Here is a 20,027-nt window from a genome sequence, read left to right on the forward strand (position 1 = left end):
AATAAGGCAGGTGTCATATTATAGACAGCAGCAACACCAGAACTCAAGTCAGGATCACCTATTTGCTAGTTCAGAAATTTCCAATGACTGAAGCGACCACCACTGTGTCTTCTGTCAGTGTTTTCTTTTCAAGATGAGATATGATAAGTAATTTGAGACAGCACTAGTCACCCTCTAAGGTCAGGTTCATAGTTCAACACATTTCTCTTCCCACACTCCGTTAAAAACATTATGGACATAGCTCAGTACAGGGTAGCTTTTAGTTGTTTTCAGGTGTCATGCACACCCTCTTCTGGCCAGAAGAAAAACTGGTCACTCCATTACAAAAGAACTCCATTCATTAGGAGTGGTGCAGATGCTGGTTAAAAAGAGGAAATTCTAATACAATTAAGACAGCACCTCCTCCTGTCTTATGATCACCAAAACATTTTTGCTGGTTTTTTTTTTTTTTTTTCAAAATTTTCCTCTCAAGATTAGTGATCCTACATATCTGGACATTTTACTGTGACTATCTAGGGAGTGATCAAGTGCAGTCTGTAAGGCAGTGAGGGGTCCAGTCTTGGCAGTGCCACATACCACTAGACAACTAAGTGGAGAAAAGCACCGGTTGGTTGGTTTGCACACTCTGGAGCATTTTGTGCTGAAACACAAAGCAGAGAGATTAAAAGAATCGGGACTGGAACGAGACTGTGTTTGAAGTTCAGTCCTGCCATCTATCAGCTGTGGGATGTAAGGAACAGTGTAAGGATCCGGGTTCAAGCCCCTGGCTCCCCACCTGCAGGGGAGTTGCTTCATAAGCTGTGAAGCAGGTCTGCAGGTGTCTCTCCTCCTGTCTTCCACTCCCCTCTCCATTTCTCTCTGTCCTATCCAACAATAACAACTACAACAATAATAAAAAACAAGGGCAAAAAAGGGAAAATAAATATAAAAAAATTAAAAAAAAAAAGACTGTTAGACTAAGTGAGTTATTATGGAGAAAATGACTTAGCAGTGCTTGGCACAGGGTAAGTAGCATACAAAAAGGGCTCCTTCCATAGAAACTACCTTTATCTTTGGATGTAGATGCTACCTTTAGACATCAGGATACTTACTGGCTAGATGCCCATACCAAAGACAGGTGGAAATATTACTAACTCTTCCCTGCAGATCTTACAGCCTCCTCACTCACACAAACCCATCAGAGCAACGAGTAATTCTATAAGCTGGCGTTTGCTTTTATCTCCATTCTGCATGTAAGACAAGTCATAGTTCCTTAAGTATTGATGCTGAGATGAAAGGCTCCATTTCTGGGAGGGGGTAGATAGTGTAATGGTTATGCAAAGACTCTCATGCCTGAGGCTTCGTCAAATTCCAGGTTCAATCCCCCGCATCACCATAAGCCAGAGCTGAGTAGTGTTCTGGTAAAAAAAAAGAAAAGGCTCCATTTCCAAGATGTTAAATTAATTATATAAGTACTGCCTCTATTATTTACATAGTACTAAAAAGTTATTAGCCCTGAAACGTTATGATTATCCTTCTACAGCAAAAAAAAAAAAAAAAAAGAAAACAAGATGAAAAAAATCCATTCATGTTGCAATTTATTCTAATTTTGCTAATTTTTATTAGAGCATTACAATTAAGACATTAAATTAGAAATTCATGTGGTATATTTTAGAAATTAAATTACAAAATAATACAAATACTTTTAAGGTGTGATGTGCCAACAGAGTTTCAGTTTGTATTATTAATCAGGATTCAGATTTCTGATTAAGCAGTTTGCTTATTCTGTGATGTATACAGATTAGGAGGGCAAGGGAGAAGGAGGGCATCTGTAAATAAATTATCTCACTGAATAACTTTTAATCAAATAAAAATAGAAGTTTTAAAATTGATAGATTAATGTTTTAAACTGTTGGCACAATGTACAGAAAATACTTACACGACAGGCTTAAGCAAACAGTAGCTTTACAAACAATAATACTTCTTTATACATATATTAAAGTAACAATGTGTTAACAGTTTTGTGTTAAAGTGTTGTAAAATGAAGTTTACTACTCATTTGCACATTACAATTCCCACCCCGCCCACCTCCCGCAGCTTATTAAGAAATCAGACAAGTACATTATTCAGATATTAATTTCTCAGTATTTAAACTATCTGAATTCCTTTTGACTAATTCTTTCCCAAACACTTGGAAGCATATAAAATACTATCTCTGCAAAAATGACATCCAGTGAAAGCCTTTAAAAACATTTCAGTGTATAACACATTATTTTCCCTTGTTTAGTCAAAAGAAATATATTACATCATTTACAAGCATATTGAAACTCAAAAGTAAGCTAATATGAGTATTTGTCTTGTGAGAAATAATCTTCACAGCAAACCTACTGAAGCAGAAATCTAGTTTGGGGAGTGCAATCCATATTGGAATCCATACTTATGTACTGAAATAGAAACCTAACATTAATTATTGCCAGGAAAACAATCTCTACATACTAAGAAAAAAAAAATCACTGCCTTTTATTTCATGTGATGATGAATCTTTACTATCTTTTCAGATCTCTCTTTAGATCTTCAAAGAACCACCCCGCCCAATTCCAAAGCAACAATAATAAAAGGGGGGGGGGAACCTTGCTAATTTTCACACCTCCTATATATAATACACACAAATTCCAGAATTTATCCAAAGGAAGCAAATTAATACTTCTTTAAGCCTAGTTTCATAGCAGTAGCATTTCCTTGAATAAATTTTGGGTTGTCCTCTGGAGGTTGCCTTGTTTCCTGTACAAAAGGCTGTGGTCCCCTGGGTCTGTGGCAGAAGGTACTGCACGTGCAAGGGCGTGTCTCTGACACATCATCGAACACGCTGAATGGCTATAGCAACATTTCAACTACTGGTGTTCTGAAGATTCTCCTACCTCCTCTGTTGATACAAATGTCAAAAAATTTAAACGACAACTTTCATTCAGAAAAGACATAGAAAATATAATAGGCCTTTGAAAAGCCATCTCCTCAAGCTCAAGAGTGGTCGGAATCACTGACACCAAGCAAAGGACATTCACACCATAAAAATAGGAAAACATTTTTAAAGTCACTTTTCAGACTGTCAGTAGTTCAAAACCTCTATCATTTCTTTAGGCCGACTAATGCATCCCAATGTATAAAAGACAGTAAGATCTGCCACATATATGTGAATCCATGATTACTGTTTCATAGGCTTCATTCCTCACATGCTGCTTTTTTAAAGTACTGGATACTTAGTACCTAAGAAAGTCTACACTGGAGAACAGTTTAGACAGAACAGTGTAATAGTGTCCCTGTTTAACACCCTAATCAAGTTGGTATACTGACATTTCCAACACAGCAATGCTTTGTAACTTTCATAATCCACAAATACTAAACCATCAAGCAAGAATCTGCTCTCACTGGGAACTCAGTTTCAACATCATACAACATAAAATAAAATAATAATAAAAAAAATCTACCACAATAGTCTAAATGAGTTCAGTAAAAACTCTGCCCCATTTTTCTCTCCTGCCTCCGTGAGGCGAAGTCCTACCTATTAAAGCCTGAGCAGGGAAAATACCCCTCCCCTTCTTTAGTTGTGCGCCTGCTCCCGGGAGCTTGTGTGTGTCAAGTCTAAGGCTGGTATGTGTTTGTGTGTGTCGGTCAGTTGGTGGGGGAAGAGGAGGCTGGTTGGAGAGAACACAGGAAAACAGATCATCTGCAATCCTCCCACTAATACATTAGCTTGTAAAGGTTACTACAAGGTGGTGACTGACTAGCAAACCAGACATTTAGCTCACTAAGTTTAATTTCTCCCATGCAGGTAGACACATTCCCAAAGAACAGAAATAAATAATAATGATCAAGAATTAATACCTGCCTATATCTGCATACTCAAGCATCTAACAGTTTTCATCGCAATTAAAACAACTTTCTCTTTTCTTCAAAATGTCCTCTTCCAAGCCTAGAATATCAGGACACACGTTATAAGTTATACAAAGTTCCTTTCACTGACCTCCTGTCAGTAATTACTAAGGTTGGTGTTATGTGGGAGATGTCCAGGGTGAGAGAGAAGAAGATATACATATATGTGAAATGTAAGTGAAATGTTTCTCTCACTCAGGACAAATGGGAATACCCAACCAAATCTGCATCTCCAATCTAGAAGGCCCTGAATCAGAAGCATGCGAGAGGAAACACCATACTTTGTTTCTGGATCATTTACATATAACTGTTGCAGTCATACGACCAGTTATTCACCTGTTAAAGTCTGCCTTGCTCTGTGTCAATTATGACTATATACAAGAGAATTCCTGAGGTAAGAAAGAAGTGAATACAAAAGAACCTGGAAGGGCTCATTGTGGATGATTTTCCACTCTTAAAGACAACACCTATCACCTCCCACAAATAAGGCCAGCTCTAGTCTCTCAGCTCTGATCTATTTAGATCTAAGATGGCTCCTTTGCAAGCCTGGATTCTGAAGGCTCTACCACACATTCCAACTTCAATTGATCACAATGATCACTGACGTCTGGAATAAACATGCCAATCAAATGAGAATTGCATCAATATTTAGCACAAAGACTTTGTGGACTTAGCCATAGTCATTAATTTAGGTTTCAAGCTCCACCACCAGTTCTTTCTTTTTTTTTTTTCCACAGAAATCCAAACAATTTTTTGGTCAGATACACTAAGAGTGAAGGAAGCACACACAGTATCGAAGTAAATATTGATGAATATCTCTAGAACTTTCAGCTGCAACTTTCAGAATTACTCTAAGTAGACATCCAAATTAAGAAGAAGAGTGTCAGGTACATTTATTTCTCATTTTAATAATTATTTTCCAGTACAAAATCAGATAAAAGAATTACAATTTTCTTTTTCTTTAAACAGTTCTTAGACACTTAGATGCTAACTGAAAACTAAGCTATAGATCATTAACAAAAGTAACAGACAGCTACAAAAAATATCTATCAGGAATTAAATACACGTATTAAAATACTGGACAGTGCAAACTGTTGAGATGAAGCAGAAAAGATAATGGCGGCAACCCTTACACAGGTGGAGAGAGACGGCTGGCATGTCCTGAGTTATACATCTGAGGGTGCAGAATTAGAGTCGGTGTGCTCATTGCTTAGCAAGCTGCAGTTGCTGGGCTTCTGCTGCTCCTGACCTGCTTGGTGGTCGCTAGTCCAGGCCTCATTGTCCATCCCTGACTCTAACACCTCTGGCGTCTCTGCTTCTTCTTCCCCACTATGGTCTGCATTGTCTTCCTCAGAACCATTCAGGGTTTTTCCAAGCTGAAGGGTTTCCATCGTTCTTTGGGTCTCAGAGACCCAAGACTCAATTCTACTAGTGAGTTGAACTTCTACAGATATGGGTTCGTGAGTATAGTCTTCCTCCTCTTCCTCATCTTCATCATCCTCTTCTTCAAGCATGCCGGGCACAAGAGTGCTGGTGGTGCTGGTTATGGAGGAATTCAGAAGGTCTCGGCAACTGCCGTCCAGAGAGCCGGTCTCCGTACTCTGCTGCGAGGCCCACTCCAGGTCATCAGGCTTCACTTCCTCTTTATCGCCTGACTTCCCGGGGTTGGGAGCAGAGGTGGTATTGCCTGCAGTTGCCAATAATGGCTGCTTGTTAACAGGGGCTGTGTCAAATGGAAGTTTGTTGGGTTTTTCAGATGTGCTGTGCTTACAGGAAACCTCTCTCTCGTTTTCTGATGTTTCCAGTCCATCTGAAGTTTCCACCATGTTTCTCCAATTTGTCTCTGAAAATAGCAAATAGGTTTTAATAAAAAAAGAACACTTTCTGAATCATGCAAGACTTGAAAGAAAAAGAACAAACAACAGACATTTACTGGCTTACTAACTAGTATGCAAAATGAAAAAATTATAGTCTAGTTTACTATTAGTTTCTATTAGTTTACTATTAGTTACTATTGTTATAAAGGAGTAACTTAAAAAAAAATGTTCCTAATGCAAAAGATATACCAGCAGGAACTCATTCATACTCATATACAAAATCAATGTGCTCATAAAAAAAAAAAAAAAAAAATCAAGGAACTGCCTGAATTTTTATTTATTATTTACTTAGTTTTTGACCTAGAGGTATATAGCCTCATGCACCCAGAAGTTAGCCAAGTAGAACTACCTCTGATTGGGCAGGTTTGTATCATGTGCCTTCAATAAGCTATCAATAATAGTGTTTTTATTTTTAGACTTATAGTGGGGCTTGTGTTTCAACTTATATATGTTATTTTTATTTGATAAGAAAAGTGCCTCCTTTTATTAACCATCTGCATCACATCCCTTTTCCAACTTAGCAACTAAAAAGCAACAGGTAAAATCCACAGAAGAGGTCAGGGGGAGGTACCAGAGACAAGTACTGTGAATATGAAGTGCCAGGAACTGAATCTGGGGTGCTCAGGTCTGCAAGTCCTGTGCTTGACCTCCTGTGTCATTTTCCTGGTCTGTGACAGTACAGTGTGTTTTGCTTTCAATTTCCTTTGTGGTTTCAAAAATAAACGTGTTACAATGCAATGTTACTTTGACATAAAAGATAAACAGAAAGACAGTGTTATTATGTATGTTACTTCAATGAAAAACAGTAATGTAAGAATTTAGCTGCCCAGGAGTTTGTATGTTACTTCAATGAAAAACAGTAATGTAAGAATTTAGCTGCCCAGGAGTTTGCTTAGTAAATAGACCACATGCAGGTGGGGGTAGAACACACAGCTGTTGTGCAAAGAGATTCTCTTGCCTGAGGCTCCAAAGTTCCAGGTTCAATCCCCCCCACACCACCATAAACCAGAGCTGAGAAATGCTCTGGCAAAAAGAAAAAGACAAGAAAAAACTAGAGCACATGCTTGAGGCTCTAGGCTCCACCCCAGGCACTGCATAGGGCAGAGTGTAGTCTGGTTTTCCTTCTCTCTCTTCTTGTAAGGTAGAGATAGATACATTTTAAAATAAGGGGGCGGGGGGGGGGGAATCTTAGGACTGTGATTTTCGTAACTGCATTCCAGGGTCTCAGTCTCAGTTCCAAATAGTCTACTGACTTTTTAGCAGAAATGCTTAATATGATTTTAAACATTTTAAAGCAAAGTTGGGGTAAGTAGCAATGAAGTAAAGATAAAAACGAGAGGTAACATGTAAAATCATTTCCAAAAGGATTTGAAAGGTGTGTGAAAGTCTATGAGGGTGTTTCTGGAGGAGATTAGCATTTGGATCTGTAGGTTGAATAAGACATGCTGTCCTCTGAAAACAAAAGCAAATAAAATGTATGTGACGACTTACCGTATTCCTTTTCGTTCACTTCAGAGATTGGTTCAGAAATAACACTGCAGAAAGAAATGGCACTTGCTGCAGAGGGGTTCCGAGAATGCCCCATGTGGTGTGGGACCTTCTTCACGTTCTTTAAGGCTTCCTCGGCCTGCTCTTGCTCCACTGCTGCAACCATGTCTTTATAGGCTTTCCTGGCTTCTTCAGTGAGTTCCACTAACTTATTAAACAGACTCTAAAAAGAAAGAATTTTGCATTAGTGTATTTTGGGGGGCTATAATCTTTACTCCAGTTATTACCAGAAGAGATCTCTAGCTTCAGAATAAGATATAGTTTCCACTAGTATCAAATCCAAATGGTATGCAAGACATGCATCTTATAAAACACCAGCATATACATGAATATATATCTTTATCACAAATCTTGAGGCAGTTTCTTGATTTAATACTAGTCACTAAAATATATACTTCTCAAACATAATATTGTATATTAAAAATTCTTGCAAAATGTATCAATTCAACTATTCTAGTCCTTACCATATTGCACTATAGTGGGGACAGAGACGACTGAAGCACCTCTCTGTTCTCAAGATACCTACCTTTCATGTGGCTGGAAGGCAGGACATAGCTATAATTCAAGGAGCAATTACTTAAATGCCTTCAGACACACAAAAAATTGTGGCAGGGGTCAGGGGAACACAGAATCTAAAGTATGAGAAGTTCATTAACAAGATAATATTTAACGTAGGGCTCAAGAACACTAGGCAAAAGTTTAAGGGGTAAGGAGATGATAAGACCATGAGTTAAGGTATATTCAGAAGAAAGTACAAGGCTTGTTTGGGTAACAATGAGGAATCATCTGAGTCAGAATATCAGAGGACTGTGTGTCCATGCAGGGTGATACACAGGGATGGAAAAGATAGCAGTCTCCACAGAAATTAAAAGTTCCCTGTAAGGAGGCCAGGTGGTGGCACACCTGGTTAAGCGCACAAATTACAGTGTGCAAGGACAGAGGTTCAAGCCCCTGGTCACCACCTACAGGGGGAAAACTTCATGAGTGGGGAAACAATGCTTCAAGTGTCTCCCTGTCCCTCTCCCTCCCTCCCTCCCCCTCCCCTCTCAATTTCTGTCTCTATTAAACAAACAAACAACCAAACAAATGTTCCCTGTAAAATCCTAGGATTCCCACACATGTATGATGGGCCTAGACCTCTAACAGATCCCTTTCTCCACCATCACAGGTCATCTCCATCAGGAATTAACACCATAAACCCTCCTGTGGGCCTCTACACGACCTTGTCCTCAAGGACCTTGTAGAACAATGGTAGGAACTGCCCCACTCTGAAGGGAGGCTGGGTCAGCATATTCTGTCACTCGAGGAAGACTGGTCCTGAAATGACTGCAGCCTAGAATGTTCCTAGCTATGACCATGGAATGAGAGTTCAGACTGACAGGGAAGCAGAGGTTACACAGGCTCCTGTGCTAAATATGAATAGACATGGGCCCTAGGTCAGATCGATGGGATTTATAGTTAATGATATTTATATACTTTTCCATATTTGGGATCTTCTCTCTGCCCTGATCCAGCTCTCCAGTCCTATTCTCAACTCTGACACCATCTTCCCAGACAATACTCTTAGCCCACCTGCGTGTTAATTGTTGGGCTCAGGCATAAATTATTAAAGCCATGAGCCCCTTGGCATATACCAAAATAGATTTCTTAGATTCTTCCAAATTGAAGACCTCAAATTTCATCTGTTATACTTTTACCTTTAGGTTCCTGATTATAAAACAACTTGTTCTACTTTCTACCTTGATGCTTTTCAGCCATGCTGCAGATGCTACCATGACACCAGCCTGACTTCCCTGGGCAGACGACCTCACCAATGTGTCTTGGATCTTCACCTCCCCAGAACCCTACCCGACTAGGGAAAGATAGAAACAGGCTGGGGGTATGGATCTACCTGTCAACACCCATGTCCAGTGGAAAAGCAATTACAGAAGCCAGACCTCCCACCTTCTGATCCCCATAAAGATTTTTGGTCCATACTCCCAGAGAGATAAAGAGTAGGGAAACTTCTAATGGGGAGAGGGGATATAGAACTCTAGTGGTGGGAATTGTATGGAATTGTACCCCTCTTATCCCATAATTTTGTCAATCATCACTAAATGACTAACATAAAATATTATTAAAACTAACCATACAATTAAAAAAGAAATGCAATAAACGTTTTGATAAGTAACCCAAAAAGTACTGTTTAAAATTATATACATTTAGTATAAGCATATATACATAATATATAACTGTATGTTATGTATGTATGTATATAATAAAATATGCATGTTAGACATCTAAAAAAATTTCCTTGTAATGTCTGCTTGTTGGAAGAATTTAAAAAGGACAGAACAAGAAGTTGGTGATGGTATGGCCAGCAGGAGCTTTAGAGATGATGAAACTATGGCACAGAAGACAATATGAAGACACTGAAAAAAAAAAAAAGGCAAATATGAAAACAAAAAATAAAGAGCATAGAAGGAGAATATTATGAAGCTAAATAATCACAAGCTCTACTCACCATGCATAAATGTCAACCCAACATGGGTCAAAGACAAGAACACTAGTTAGACAAGAAAGTATGAAACAGATAGAGAACATACTGGCAGAACACCCTACAATGTCTGTTTCAGAAATGTCTTCAGAGACTCAAGTTCAACAGCACTGAAAACAAAAGTAAAAAGTAACTAATGAAGAGCTTCTGTAAAGCAAAAGTAACCGTTGCCAAGACAAAATATTTTCATACGTACCCATCAGACAAAAGGTTAATAACAGACTCTGGGTGGGTGGGGGGAGAATACAGGTCCAAAAAGGATGACAGAGGACCTAGTGGGGGTTGTATTGTTATATGGAATGCTGGGAAATGCTATGCATGTACAAACTACTGTATTTACTGTCAAATGCAAAACATTAATTCTCCAATATAGAAATTTAGAAAAAACATAAAAATACTATGGCTGGCAAAAGGGAAAATGAGCTGCCAGTAGTATCACAAGCTATTTTAAAAATCACCATGATAAAAACAGTCTATAGGCTGCGTGGTAGTGCAGCGGGTTAAGCACACATGGCACGAAGCCCAAAGACCAGAGTAAGGATCACGGTTTGAGCTCCCGGTTCCCCACCTGCAGGGGGTTTGCTTCACATGTGGTGAAGCAGGTCTGCAGGTGTCTTATCTTTCTCTCCCCTTCTGTCTTCCCTTCCTCTCTCTATTTCTCTCTGTCCTATGCAACAACAATTATAGCAATAACAACAATAATAATGAAAAAAAAGTCTAGATGTTCAGTTAATAACCTTTATATTATCAGTCTCTATGGCCAAAGCAGTTACTGACACACTGAGAGAAGACACAGGTACCATGGGTGTAAACAGCTGGTTTAAGGAATTTCACTTTCTAGAGGAAAATCTTCCCCAAAGATTTTTTTTCTAGAAGCATAAAATATACTCAAGATACAGACCAAAGAAAGTTGTTTTGCAATATGTACTATCCACTATCCAAACAGCTAAACAGATTACTGAGTACTCCAAAGCTGAACCCAGGAGAAACACTGTTGCAGAAATAGAAGCTGACATTTTTTCGACAGGCTGCAGTATTAACTTGTGTAAATGTTTTCAATACTAAAAAAGGAAATGCAAGACTGAAGAATTCTTCACTCATTCTTGGATAGTGGTCATCTCAACTTCTTCAGATGTTTTCATATAAGTAACAGGCTCATGTCAACAGAAAAAAAGTACTATGGGGGCAGTAATAAGGGAATGTGTCTGAAGTCTTACCTCAGCACCAAAGTAGTTGAAGATCCCTACCACACTAACAGGAACAAGCTTGTTCACACAGCGTCCTAGAGCTTTCCTTCCAAGTGCAAACACAAACGGAATTTCTTGTTCCCGTGCCATGGCTATAACATTGTAGAGAGCTTCATCCAGGCCACCTGAAAAAGGCAACACACGTGTAGGTTTTTATCTTAGTTTACTCCTAAAGGAAGCTAACGCAGCACCAACATCTAAACCAGGCAAAGGATTTTATGAGTACTGTGGCGTCTGTGTTGTTTGTGTTGTTTCTTGTATCAGTACTGTCTACAGCTATATGTATGTATTCTCTTTCTTCCCAAATTCCAAATTACTTCATTGCCAGTACTGTTCTCTGTCGCCAGGATTGGCATAGCAGGAGTCAAATTTCAGTCCAGTGAGCATTTATTAAAAAGAAATTCAACCGTTAACAGCTGACTTCTTTATCCTATCTCTCAGTTTAAGTAGCAGCCTATCATATGTAGTAAGACAGATTACATACTACCGTGTTAATTGGCATTTCTTTGATGAGGACTACCAGCTTATTACAACTACGTAATGAATCTGTCTATTCCAATTGCCTGAATTGGCTCCTTCAGGAAAAAGAACGGAGTGCATGTCACAGTGCAGAACTCTTCTGTGCCGGCTGATCAGCCAAGAGCCTCTGTAGGTGCCTGCTGGCCAATGAAAGATAACCCACACAGAAACTTTCATCTTCTCTCTCTCTAAAAAGGGCATCAGTAAAAGGTACATTAGCATTTTTAAATAGAATATATTTGGAGCAGTGAAGAAATGCACTTTTACTATTTCCCACTCTGATTACAACTGAGGGAGCACGTGGCAGGCCAACTAAACCCCTCACTGGTATATAAAGAGGAGACTTTCTTTCACTCCTACTCACTTTTACTACTTAATTTCAGCTTCTGAAACTGTTCAATTCTCAATTTTCCTTCCTCATGCTCAACACTTTGTCCTGTATCTAAACTCTGCTAAGAAAGGTGTGGTTTCCACTTTAAAAGTCACTAGACAGCCTACAATTACGCTAAATAAGTAGCACAAAATTTCAAAAGGAGACATCTCCTACCTTTTGACTGGATCTTCTCACAGTTTGGAGAAATTATCACACACTTGATCTTGTTTAGCTTCATGTGCTTGGTAACCTCCCTCAGGCCCATCACCAGCCGCCTCCTCGCTTTAGCTCTTACAGGGTCCTTTTGGTAGATGCGCTCCTGGAAGCTCACAAGCTCTTGAAGGAGAAGAGTCACACATTCATCAATCTCTTTACAGAGGACCTGATTACAATATCTGTAAAAGAAACACAAACTGGGTGAGTCTGTCCTCATTTATTTTCTATAATTATCAAATTACATTAGGAAAATATACATCTGAGAAGTCTTTGCAATCTTTCAGTCAATCAGAAGAACACATTTCTATGCTTCTCTCAAAACATACCAACTGATACTGCATCTGCTGATCCCAACCTAATCAATGCAATGAGTACCACCTCAGCAGGCTTCACTTGGGAATGTGTCCAGAGATACCAGGTGTGGAATGTCAAACCTTCCGCCTCATTACTCGGGTGAGAGCTTTCCTTTCTCATAGGACTCCTTAATTCCATTTTGGGTGATCCACTTCCTAACAAAGCCTCAAAACCTAGATAACAGACCAGGTCCCATGAGATAAGGCATATGTTCACATGTATCCATAAATTAGGGCAAAATATATACCTGAAAGCAAAAGTGCACAATAGTCTGCAGTGAGTCAGTATATGCAGCAAGCTAGTAGAAAGACCTAAAAATGATACCATAAAGTACATAATGAAATACTGTCTACTTAGACCTAGATACCCTCCTCACCTATGTCCTGGTACACTTCCCTCAGTCACTCCAAAGCTCACCTTATCAAAGTAAGGACTGCTAAAGCTTAGTAAGGGCAAGAGACTGGCATACTTTAATGATGACTCTTTAGTCACTATCAGGCCACCCCATCATCTGGGGCCCGAGTCGGGGAGACCTGGGATTCCCACACAGACACGATGAGCCCTAGACCTCGAACAGATCCCTCTCTCCATTATCACTGGTCATCTCCAGCAGGAACAACATAATAGACCCCTTTGGGGGCCCCCATAGGGCCTTGCTTGCCCTCAATGTGGATCAATAATGGTAAAGAATATTCCATCCTCTGCAGGGGGGGGGGGGCAGGATAACATACTGTATCTACAACCTGAAGAAGCTGGGTCCTGAAATTGGTGCAACTCAGAATGTTCCTACTAATGACCACAGAATGCAAATTTGGACCTACAGGGATGTAGAGGTTACATAGGTTCCTGTGCTGAATATGGGCCCCAAATCAAATTAATGGGGCTTACAGTCAACAATATTTATACACTTTTCCCATATTTGGGAGCTACTCTCTTCCCTGATCTAGCCTTCTTTTTTTTTTAATATTTATTTTATTTATTTATTCCCTTTTGCCCTTGTTTTATTGTTGTAGTTATTATTGTTGTTGTTGTTGGATAGGACAGAGAGAAATGGAGAGAGGAGGGGAAGACAGAGAGGAGGAGAGAAAGATAGACACCTGCAGACCTGCTTCACCGCCTGTGAAGCGACTCTCCTGCAGGTGGGGAGCCGGGGTTTGAACCGGGATCCTTATGCCAGTCCTTGTGCTTTGCGCCACCTGTGCTTAACCTGCTGCGCTACAGCCCGACTCCCCTGATCTAGCTTTCTAACCCGTTTTCCAGCCATGACATCATCTCCCCAGACAATAACCTGGGTCCACCTGCATACTAGATGTCAGGCTCAGGCAAAAACTAATAAAGTCATGGGCCCTTTGGAATATACCTAAAATAGAGCTACTAGCTATTTCCAAAACAGTGACCCCAAATCTTCATCTGCAATATTCTAGCCTTTATGTTCATGATTAATCAACAATTTGTATGGCTTTATATGTTAACTCTTCTTTCAGTCACCAGGTTCCAGATGCCAACCAGACTTCCCTGGACAGATGACCCCACCAATGTGTCCTGGAGTCCCACTTCCCCAGAGCCCTCCCCCACTAGGGAAAGGAAGAGGCAGGCTGGGAGTATGGATCAACCTGTATTCCCATGTTCAGTGGGGGAAGCGCCGGACTAGCTTCGCGGGCGGGAGACAGATGACCAGAGAGACTCATGGCTGAGCTGTACGCAGTATCTCTTTATTCATGAGGAACGCAGCGCTATCTAAGCCATCTAAACTAAACTAAACTCTAATCACAATCCTGTCCTTATATATATACTTGCCAAGTAGGGTGTAAACAGGATGTGATGTAGAGAGGGTGGAGCGAAAAGTGACTGGTACAAATCAGGGTGTACTACGAGAGGGGGCGGAGCAAAAAGACATCATGAACCAGTGGGGATTAAACCAATGCCCTGCAGGCAGGGTGGTGCTTCGTTAACAGTGGTTATGTAAATAGAATACAGTGTTAAGCAGGGGGGATTAAAACAATAAAACAGAAGTGGTTTTTAGAAGCAGAATTAGAAGCATACCAACAGGGAAGCAATTACAGAAGCCAGACCTTCCACCTTCTGTACCCCATAATGACCCTGATCCACACTCCCAGAAGGTTAAAGAATAGGAAAGCTATCAGGGGAGGGGATGGGATATGGAGCTTTGGTGGTGGGAATTGTATCCTTCTTATCCTATGGTCTTGTCAGTGTTTCCATTTTATAAATAGACAAATTAAATTAAAAAAAGAACAAGTTTCTCTGAATAACAATCAAACTCCTAAGGATAGAAATTGATAGTAGCCTGGTATTAGATAAAAAACAAAGCAAATGTTTTCATTCCAAATATCTCGAGAAGTTCTCATTTAACTAAAGCTACTTGTCTATGAAAAGTTCAATTATTTTATAGATGCTGACTCAATGTCCTGATATTGACTGCTCATCCTTCATGTGTGAACAGTCAAAATCTTTAGGCTCTAGCTTCCTCAATCAGAAAGACAAGGAATCAAGTAAAATGGCTCGAGTGGTCCCTCGAGCTCTGAAAATACATGGCTATGGAGGATGAACTCAATAGTTAAACTGAAGCCCAACATAAAGAGAACTTGAAGTGAAATTCACGTCCTTCTATTCCACAAGGCAGTTAAATAAGAACCTTGTGAGGTCACATATGGCTAGAATGCAAACAGAAATTTGTGAGACAACTATTAAGTATTTGATTTCAGGGATAAGGAAGCCATCTAAGGTTATTTAATTCTTACATACTCTGCTATTCTTGTTCTCAATATTCTGCTCAGCACTGCTCCACTGCTCAAGTCCTCCTTCCCACCCACCCTGCAGGTGACTTGAATCTGGGTCCTTAGGCACGGTAACAAGTGCACTTTACTGAGTGAGCTACCACCTGCCTCCTCATCCTTCATTTTTGCCACAAGCCAGTACTCAACTAGGAGTACTGGTGTGACTTCTAATCTAGGTAAGCATGTTCCCACTCTTAAATTATAATAGCTTTATAGTGGAGAACTAGAGGTTTATCTTTAGTGCAAAACAATGTCCAATTGGAGGCTGGGGGTAGGGATCAACCTGCCCTTGTCCAGTAGCGAAACAATTACAGAAGCCAGAACTCCCAACTTCTGCACCCCCAAAAAACTTTTGATCCATACTCCCAAAGGGGGAGAAATGATAGAAGATGATCAGAGGGCTCTGAATTCCGACTCCATCAGGACCCGGACATAGATGAAAGAAAAAGGAAGGACATTTGAAAGTAGTAACAGGTGTAGGTGTAACTTAGAAAAAGAAGCAGGACCACACACACACAAAAAGGGCAAGTATATACAAACATAGACAGTTGCAGAAATAATAAACTATATCTGCAACCTTCAGAGAACTACTGTAGCTTCCAATGGAAGAATGGAAATACAGAAGAACTCTGGTGGTGGAAATGGGGTGGAATAATATCCGCTATCTTGTAATTTTGTAAATCAATACTAAGTCACTAATAAAATTTAAAGAGAAATAAAATAGGAGCATTTCTGTGCTTATGTTAAATACGTTCAAAACGTCTGAGTATGACACTAGTTCAGAAGATGAGATAAAACTGGACTGATGAAAGATACATGATTGCAGTTAAAAGTATGCAAAATTAAAGAGTGCAATTAGAGAATACATCAGAAATGCAATCTTCATTTTTTTTTTCCCAAGCTGTTACTTCATACATATGTAACAATTTGTTTTCTAGGCATTCATTTGTTCCACATCTGCTATTTGACATTTAATTAAATTCTCCAATCTAGACAACAAGTATTGTTTGCTCAAAAACAATAGTATGAAGAAAAGGAACAGACTAATGCAATGTGCTTTTGATTTACACAGATTTCACTTTCACCCCATGTTTCTTTTATGGTTTTTTAAATGATAAAGTCAAGCTACCTACACAGTGTCCAAAACCCTCCTTTCTCAGAAGAATTGCCTGTGTAAGGTAATTCACAGATGGGCATTTTATTTTTCTACTTACCTACCTACCTACCTTCTTTTCTGGTCACTGCAGCAGCTTCACTGATCTAGGCTGACTTTCTCAGGTACACAGACAGATAGGGAGAAAGGGAGTAACACCACAGCACTGAAGCTAGGTTACAATATGTCAAAATAGGCACCCTTTCCAGGCAAGCTATCTTGCTTGGCTCTGGATAGTTTTCTAAAACAGCACATTTACACCCTCAGACACTCCCTGGAGTCCAACACTGAATTCTTTCCTCCCATCATCAGCACCAGCAGTAAAGGTAGCCAAAAGAACTTGGGTACACTGACACTCAGGACCTAGCGGGGAAAGGGCCCATCCACAGAGGAAATTCTAAGGCAACTGCTTAGAAGAAAGCAAAGGGCAAGAAGTTCCCTCCGTTTTGTCTGGCCTGGGACCAGGTATCTTAATCAAAAACATCTACTTGAGAACAAACAGCTTTATGTACTGTGTTAACTTTATGTAATAGGGAAACTTGTTATTAATGGTTAGAGTAGGTGCTATTCCTTACTGATTTGAGAGAGGGGGTAAGAGAGAGAAAAGAAGAGCCACCGTACTGCTGCTCAACCATTCCTGGAACTGCCCCTGCTGCCATGTATGGTGCTCCACAGGGTGCCAGGGACTTGAACCTGGGAATGAAGTGTGCATTATACCAGTGAGCTAGCCCCTGGCTCTTTGAGAGGTTTACTTTAACGGTGCAGTGAGATGAACAAAACCAACGGAAGCATTTAAAGGGGGAAACCACATAACAGTTCATATGAAGAAGTCAAATTTTGCATGGTACAGACACTATCTGGTATAGAGAGAATATAGTTACTACCAAATCACTTTCACATGAACAGTGATGGCAGGCAGATGACAAGTGTGTTAAATATAATGAGATCAGCTGTTAAAACAAAATCTGAAAGAAGTTAAAGATCCTGGGTGTTTTGTCTGCTCAACCCACCGAGTAATGATGACACCACCGCTAGAACCTACTCAGCCTCAGTGAAGAGATTAATCAGTTTGGTGTGGTGGCAAAGGAACTTAATTCGGTGGTGGGTACAGTGACTTATACAGACATTTGTGTAGGTGCAATTATACTCCTAAGACCTTCTGATAATATAAATCAATAAAGAGATTTTAAGTGAGGAGACTGAGACCAAAACTTACTCTCTAAATCTCTTGCTGTGGATTTTGGTTATTGTTGAAGATGCCATTGGACTGCCTATTCCAGAACTGGCTGGAGAGCCTTGTGACACAGGTGTCATACAGTACGGAGAGTTCTGACTTGCTGGAGAGAGTGAAGTATCACTGGGCATGCTCAGTCCAGTATCTGTGGAGATGTAGGGGAGGAAGGCAAAGAATTCAGAAACTCCAAAGTGCCAGAAAGTTCTATATTGATTACAATTTTGAATGGTAGTTATCTTTGTGACACTTCCAAATTTTCCAGAAGCTAACAGGCTGGGCATTATTCACGTCACAAATATAAACATTTCTGATATTTCTTATCACCTCATCTCCTAATACACTCTTGTGAAAACCAAGTATAGTCTCCAAGTCTTCACAGAGGAAATGAGCAATTAAATTACATAAAGCATATAGTTCTAGTGGAGCTTTAAGAAAGACTAATTTTAGTTTATGAGAAAGAGAATCAGAGTACTATTCCAACCTCTATGGTGCCAAGATTAAACCTGGGGTCTCCTGTCTGTAAGTGCTGTCTGTGCTCTGCTACTGAGCTACCTTCTCAGTCACTAGAGAATGAAAAATAATTTCCACACCGGGAGTCAGGCAGTAGCACAGGGGGTTAAGCGCACGTGGCGCAAAGCACAAGGACCGGTGTAAGGATCCTGGTTCAAGCCCCCGGCTCCCCACCTGCAGGGGAGTCACTTCACAAGCAGTGAAGCAGATCTGCAGGTGTCTGTCTTTCACTCCCCAGCTTCCCCTCCTCTCTCCACTTTTCTCTGTCCTATCCAACAATGACGACAGTAAGAATAAATACAACAATAAAACAAGGGCAACAAAAGGGAATAAATATTAAAAAAATAATAATTTCTGCACCGTTTCCAGGTATATTTTCTGCCTATTCCTTTAAAATCTTTTTTTCCCCCCCACTGCTACAAATTCCTGTTGCTTCTGACACTGATGTTTACTAACACCCCCCACACACACACACACTCTCCAGGCACTGTCCTAGTTTTCTTCTCACTTGGTCTTTGCTTCTGTGCTCAGGCAGATGCATTTTCAGATGCTATTTCTTGACACAATTGCCTTCAGTTTCTGCTTCTTCCCTAAGCAGCTTCTGCCTGCAGACATCTAGTCCACTAGTTAGTAAAGACACACATGTATCTTCCTGTCTCTTTACCAGACTGGAACCTTTCTGAACTAGAACAAGTTCACTATGTGTTTTTAATGTATTCCTACCCTATCTACCATCACTGTCGCACACATGGCTGGTGTCCACTAGACATTTCCTGAATGGATGAACAGATACATCGGGGCAATAATATTTAAGAGTGAATGGAAATCCTAAGCCAAGTATATTCTACCTGAATAATCCTTAGATGCAAACTTGCTTTTCTAAACACCACAAAGCACTGCTACTAATCTATCTGCAAAACAGATTTACATTTGTTTTAAAAACTTGAAAACCAGTAGTGGAGATAGTGTAGCAGTGCACACAGGACTGGATATGAGGTCCCAGGTTCCATTCCTGGGACCACTAGCTGAGCTGAGTGGTTCTCTGGTCAAAACAAAACAAAAGGAAAACTGAACAATAAATAGATACCATCAAAAAGGGAAAACCTGTCCATTCTCTCTTAAAATCTTTCTTTAATAACACAATGTAGAAGAGATCTACAGTTTCACTGAAGTTTCATCTGGAATCATATAAGCTGACTGACTACCAGAGGGGTGGTGAATCTAGCTGGATACTATGTTGCAACAGGTTGTGCAACTCTTTATTCAGTGTTGCATATGCACTGGTTCCATGACAGCAGGAGAGAAAACCCAATAAAAGACTCAAAGAAAAATAGCCCTGCAAAGAGAGGTAGTCAGTAATGTTCTGTATATAAAAGATACAGTAAAAATAATTGGAACAGGGAGTCAGGCAGTAGCGCAGCGGGTTAAGCGCATGTAATATGAAGTACAAGGACTATCCTAAGGATCCTGCTTCAAGCCCCCGGCTCCCCACCTGCAGGGGAGTCGCTTCAAAGGTGGTGAAGCAGGTCTGCAGGTGTCTATCTTTCTCTCCCCCTCTCTGTCTTCCCCTCCTCTCTCCATTTCTCTCTTTCCTATCCAACAACGACATCAGTAACAACCAGTAACTACAACAATAAAACAACAAGGGCAACAAAAGGGAATAAATTTTTTAAAATCTTTAAAAAGATAAATTGGAACCGTGACAGCTATCTCATGCAAGAAGTTCAGAGCTTAATTCACAAAATGCCAGAGGCCT

General features: G+C 40.1%; 1 protein-coding gene across 7 annotated transcripts in view; it reads right to left on the bottom strand.

Moving 5' to 3' along the window:
* Positions 1–1,560: 1,560 nt before the first annotated feature.
* The window catches only part of SECISBP2L (SECIS binding protein 2 like), a 55,006-nt gene continuing 36,539 nt past the window's right edge, over positions 1,561–20,027 (bottom strand). For 5 of the 7 annotated variants that reach the window (XM_060174632.1, XM_007517325.3, XM_060174631.1 and 2 more), the window contains 5 exons: positions 17,744–17,906; positions 12,184–12,404; positions 11,088–11,242; positions 7,278–7,497; positions 1,561–5,752 (listed from right to left, as the gene is read on the bottom strand). In XM_060174632.1, the coding sequence (XP_060030615.1) occupies positions 5,076–5,752; positions 7,278–7,497; positions 11,088–11,242; positions 12,184–12,404; positions 17,744–17,906 (1,436 nt within the window). In that variant the 3' untranslated portion in view covers positions 1,561–5,075. The remainder of the gene's footprint in view (positions 5,753–7,277; positions 7,498–11,087; positions 11,243–12,183; positions 12,405–17,743; positions 17,907–20,027) is intronic. The other 2 variants (XM_060174630.1, XM_060174629.1) reach the window with 2 other exon arrangements.

The sequence above is a fragment of the Erinaceus europaeus genome, chromosome 16 (assembly GCF_950295315.1).
Source record: "Erinaceus europaeus chromosome 16, mEriEur2.1, whole genome shotgun sequence".
Lineage (NCBI taxonomy): Eukaryota > Metazoa > Chordata > Mammalia > Eulipotyphla > Erinaceidae > Erinaceus > Erinaceus europaeus.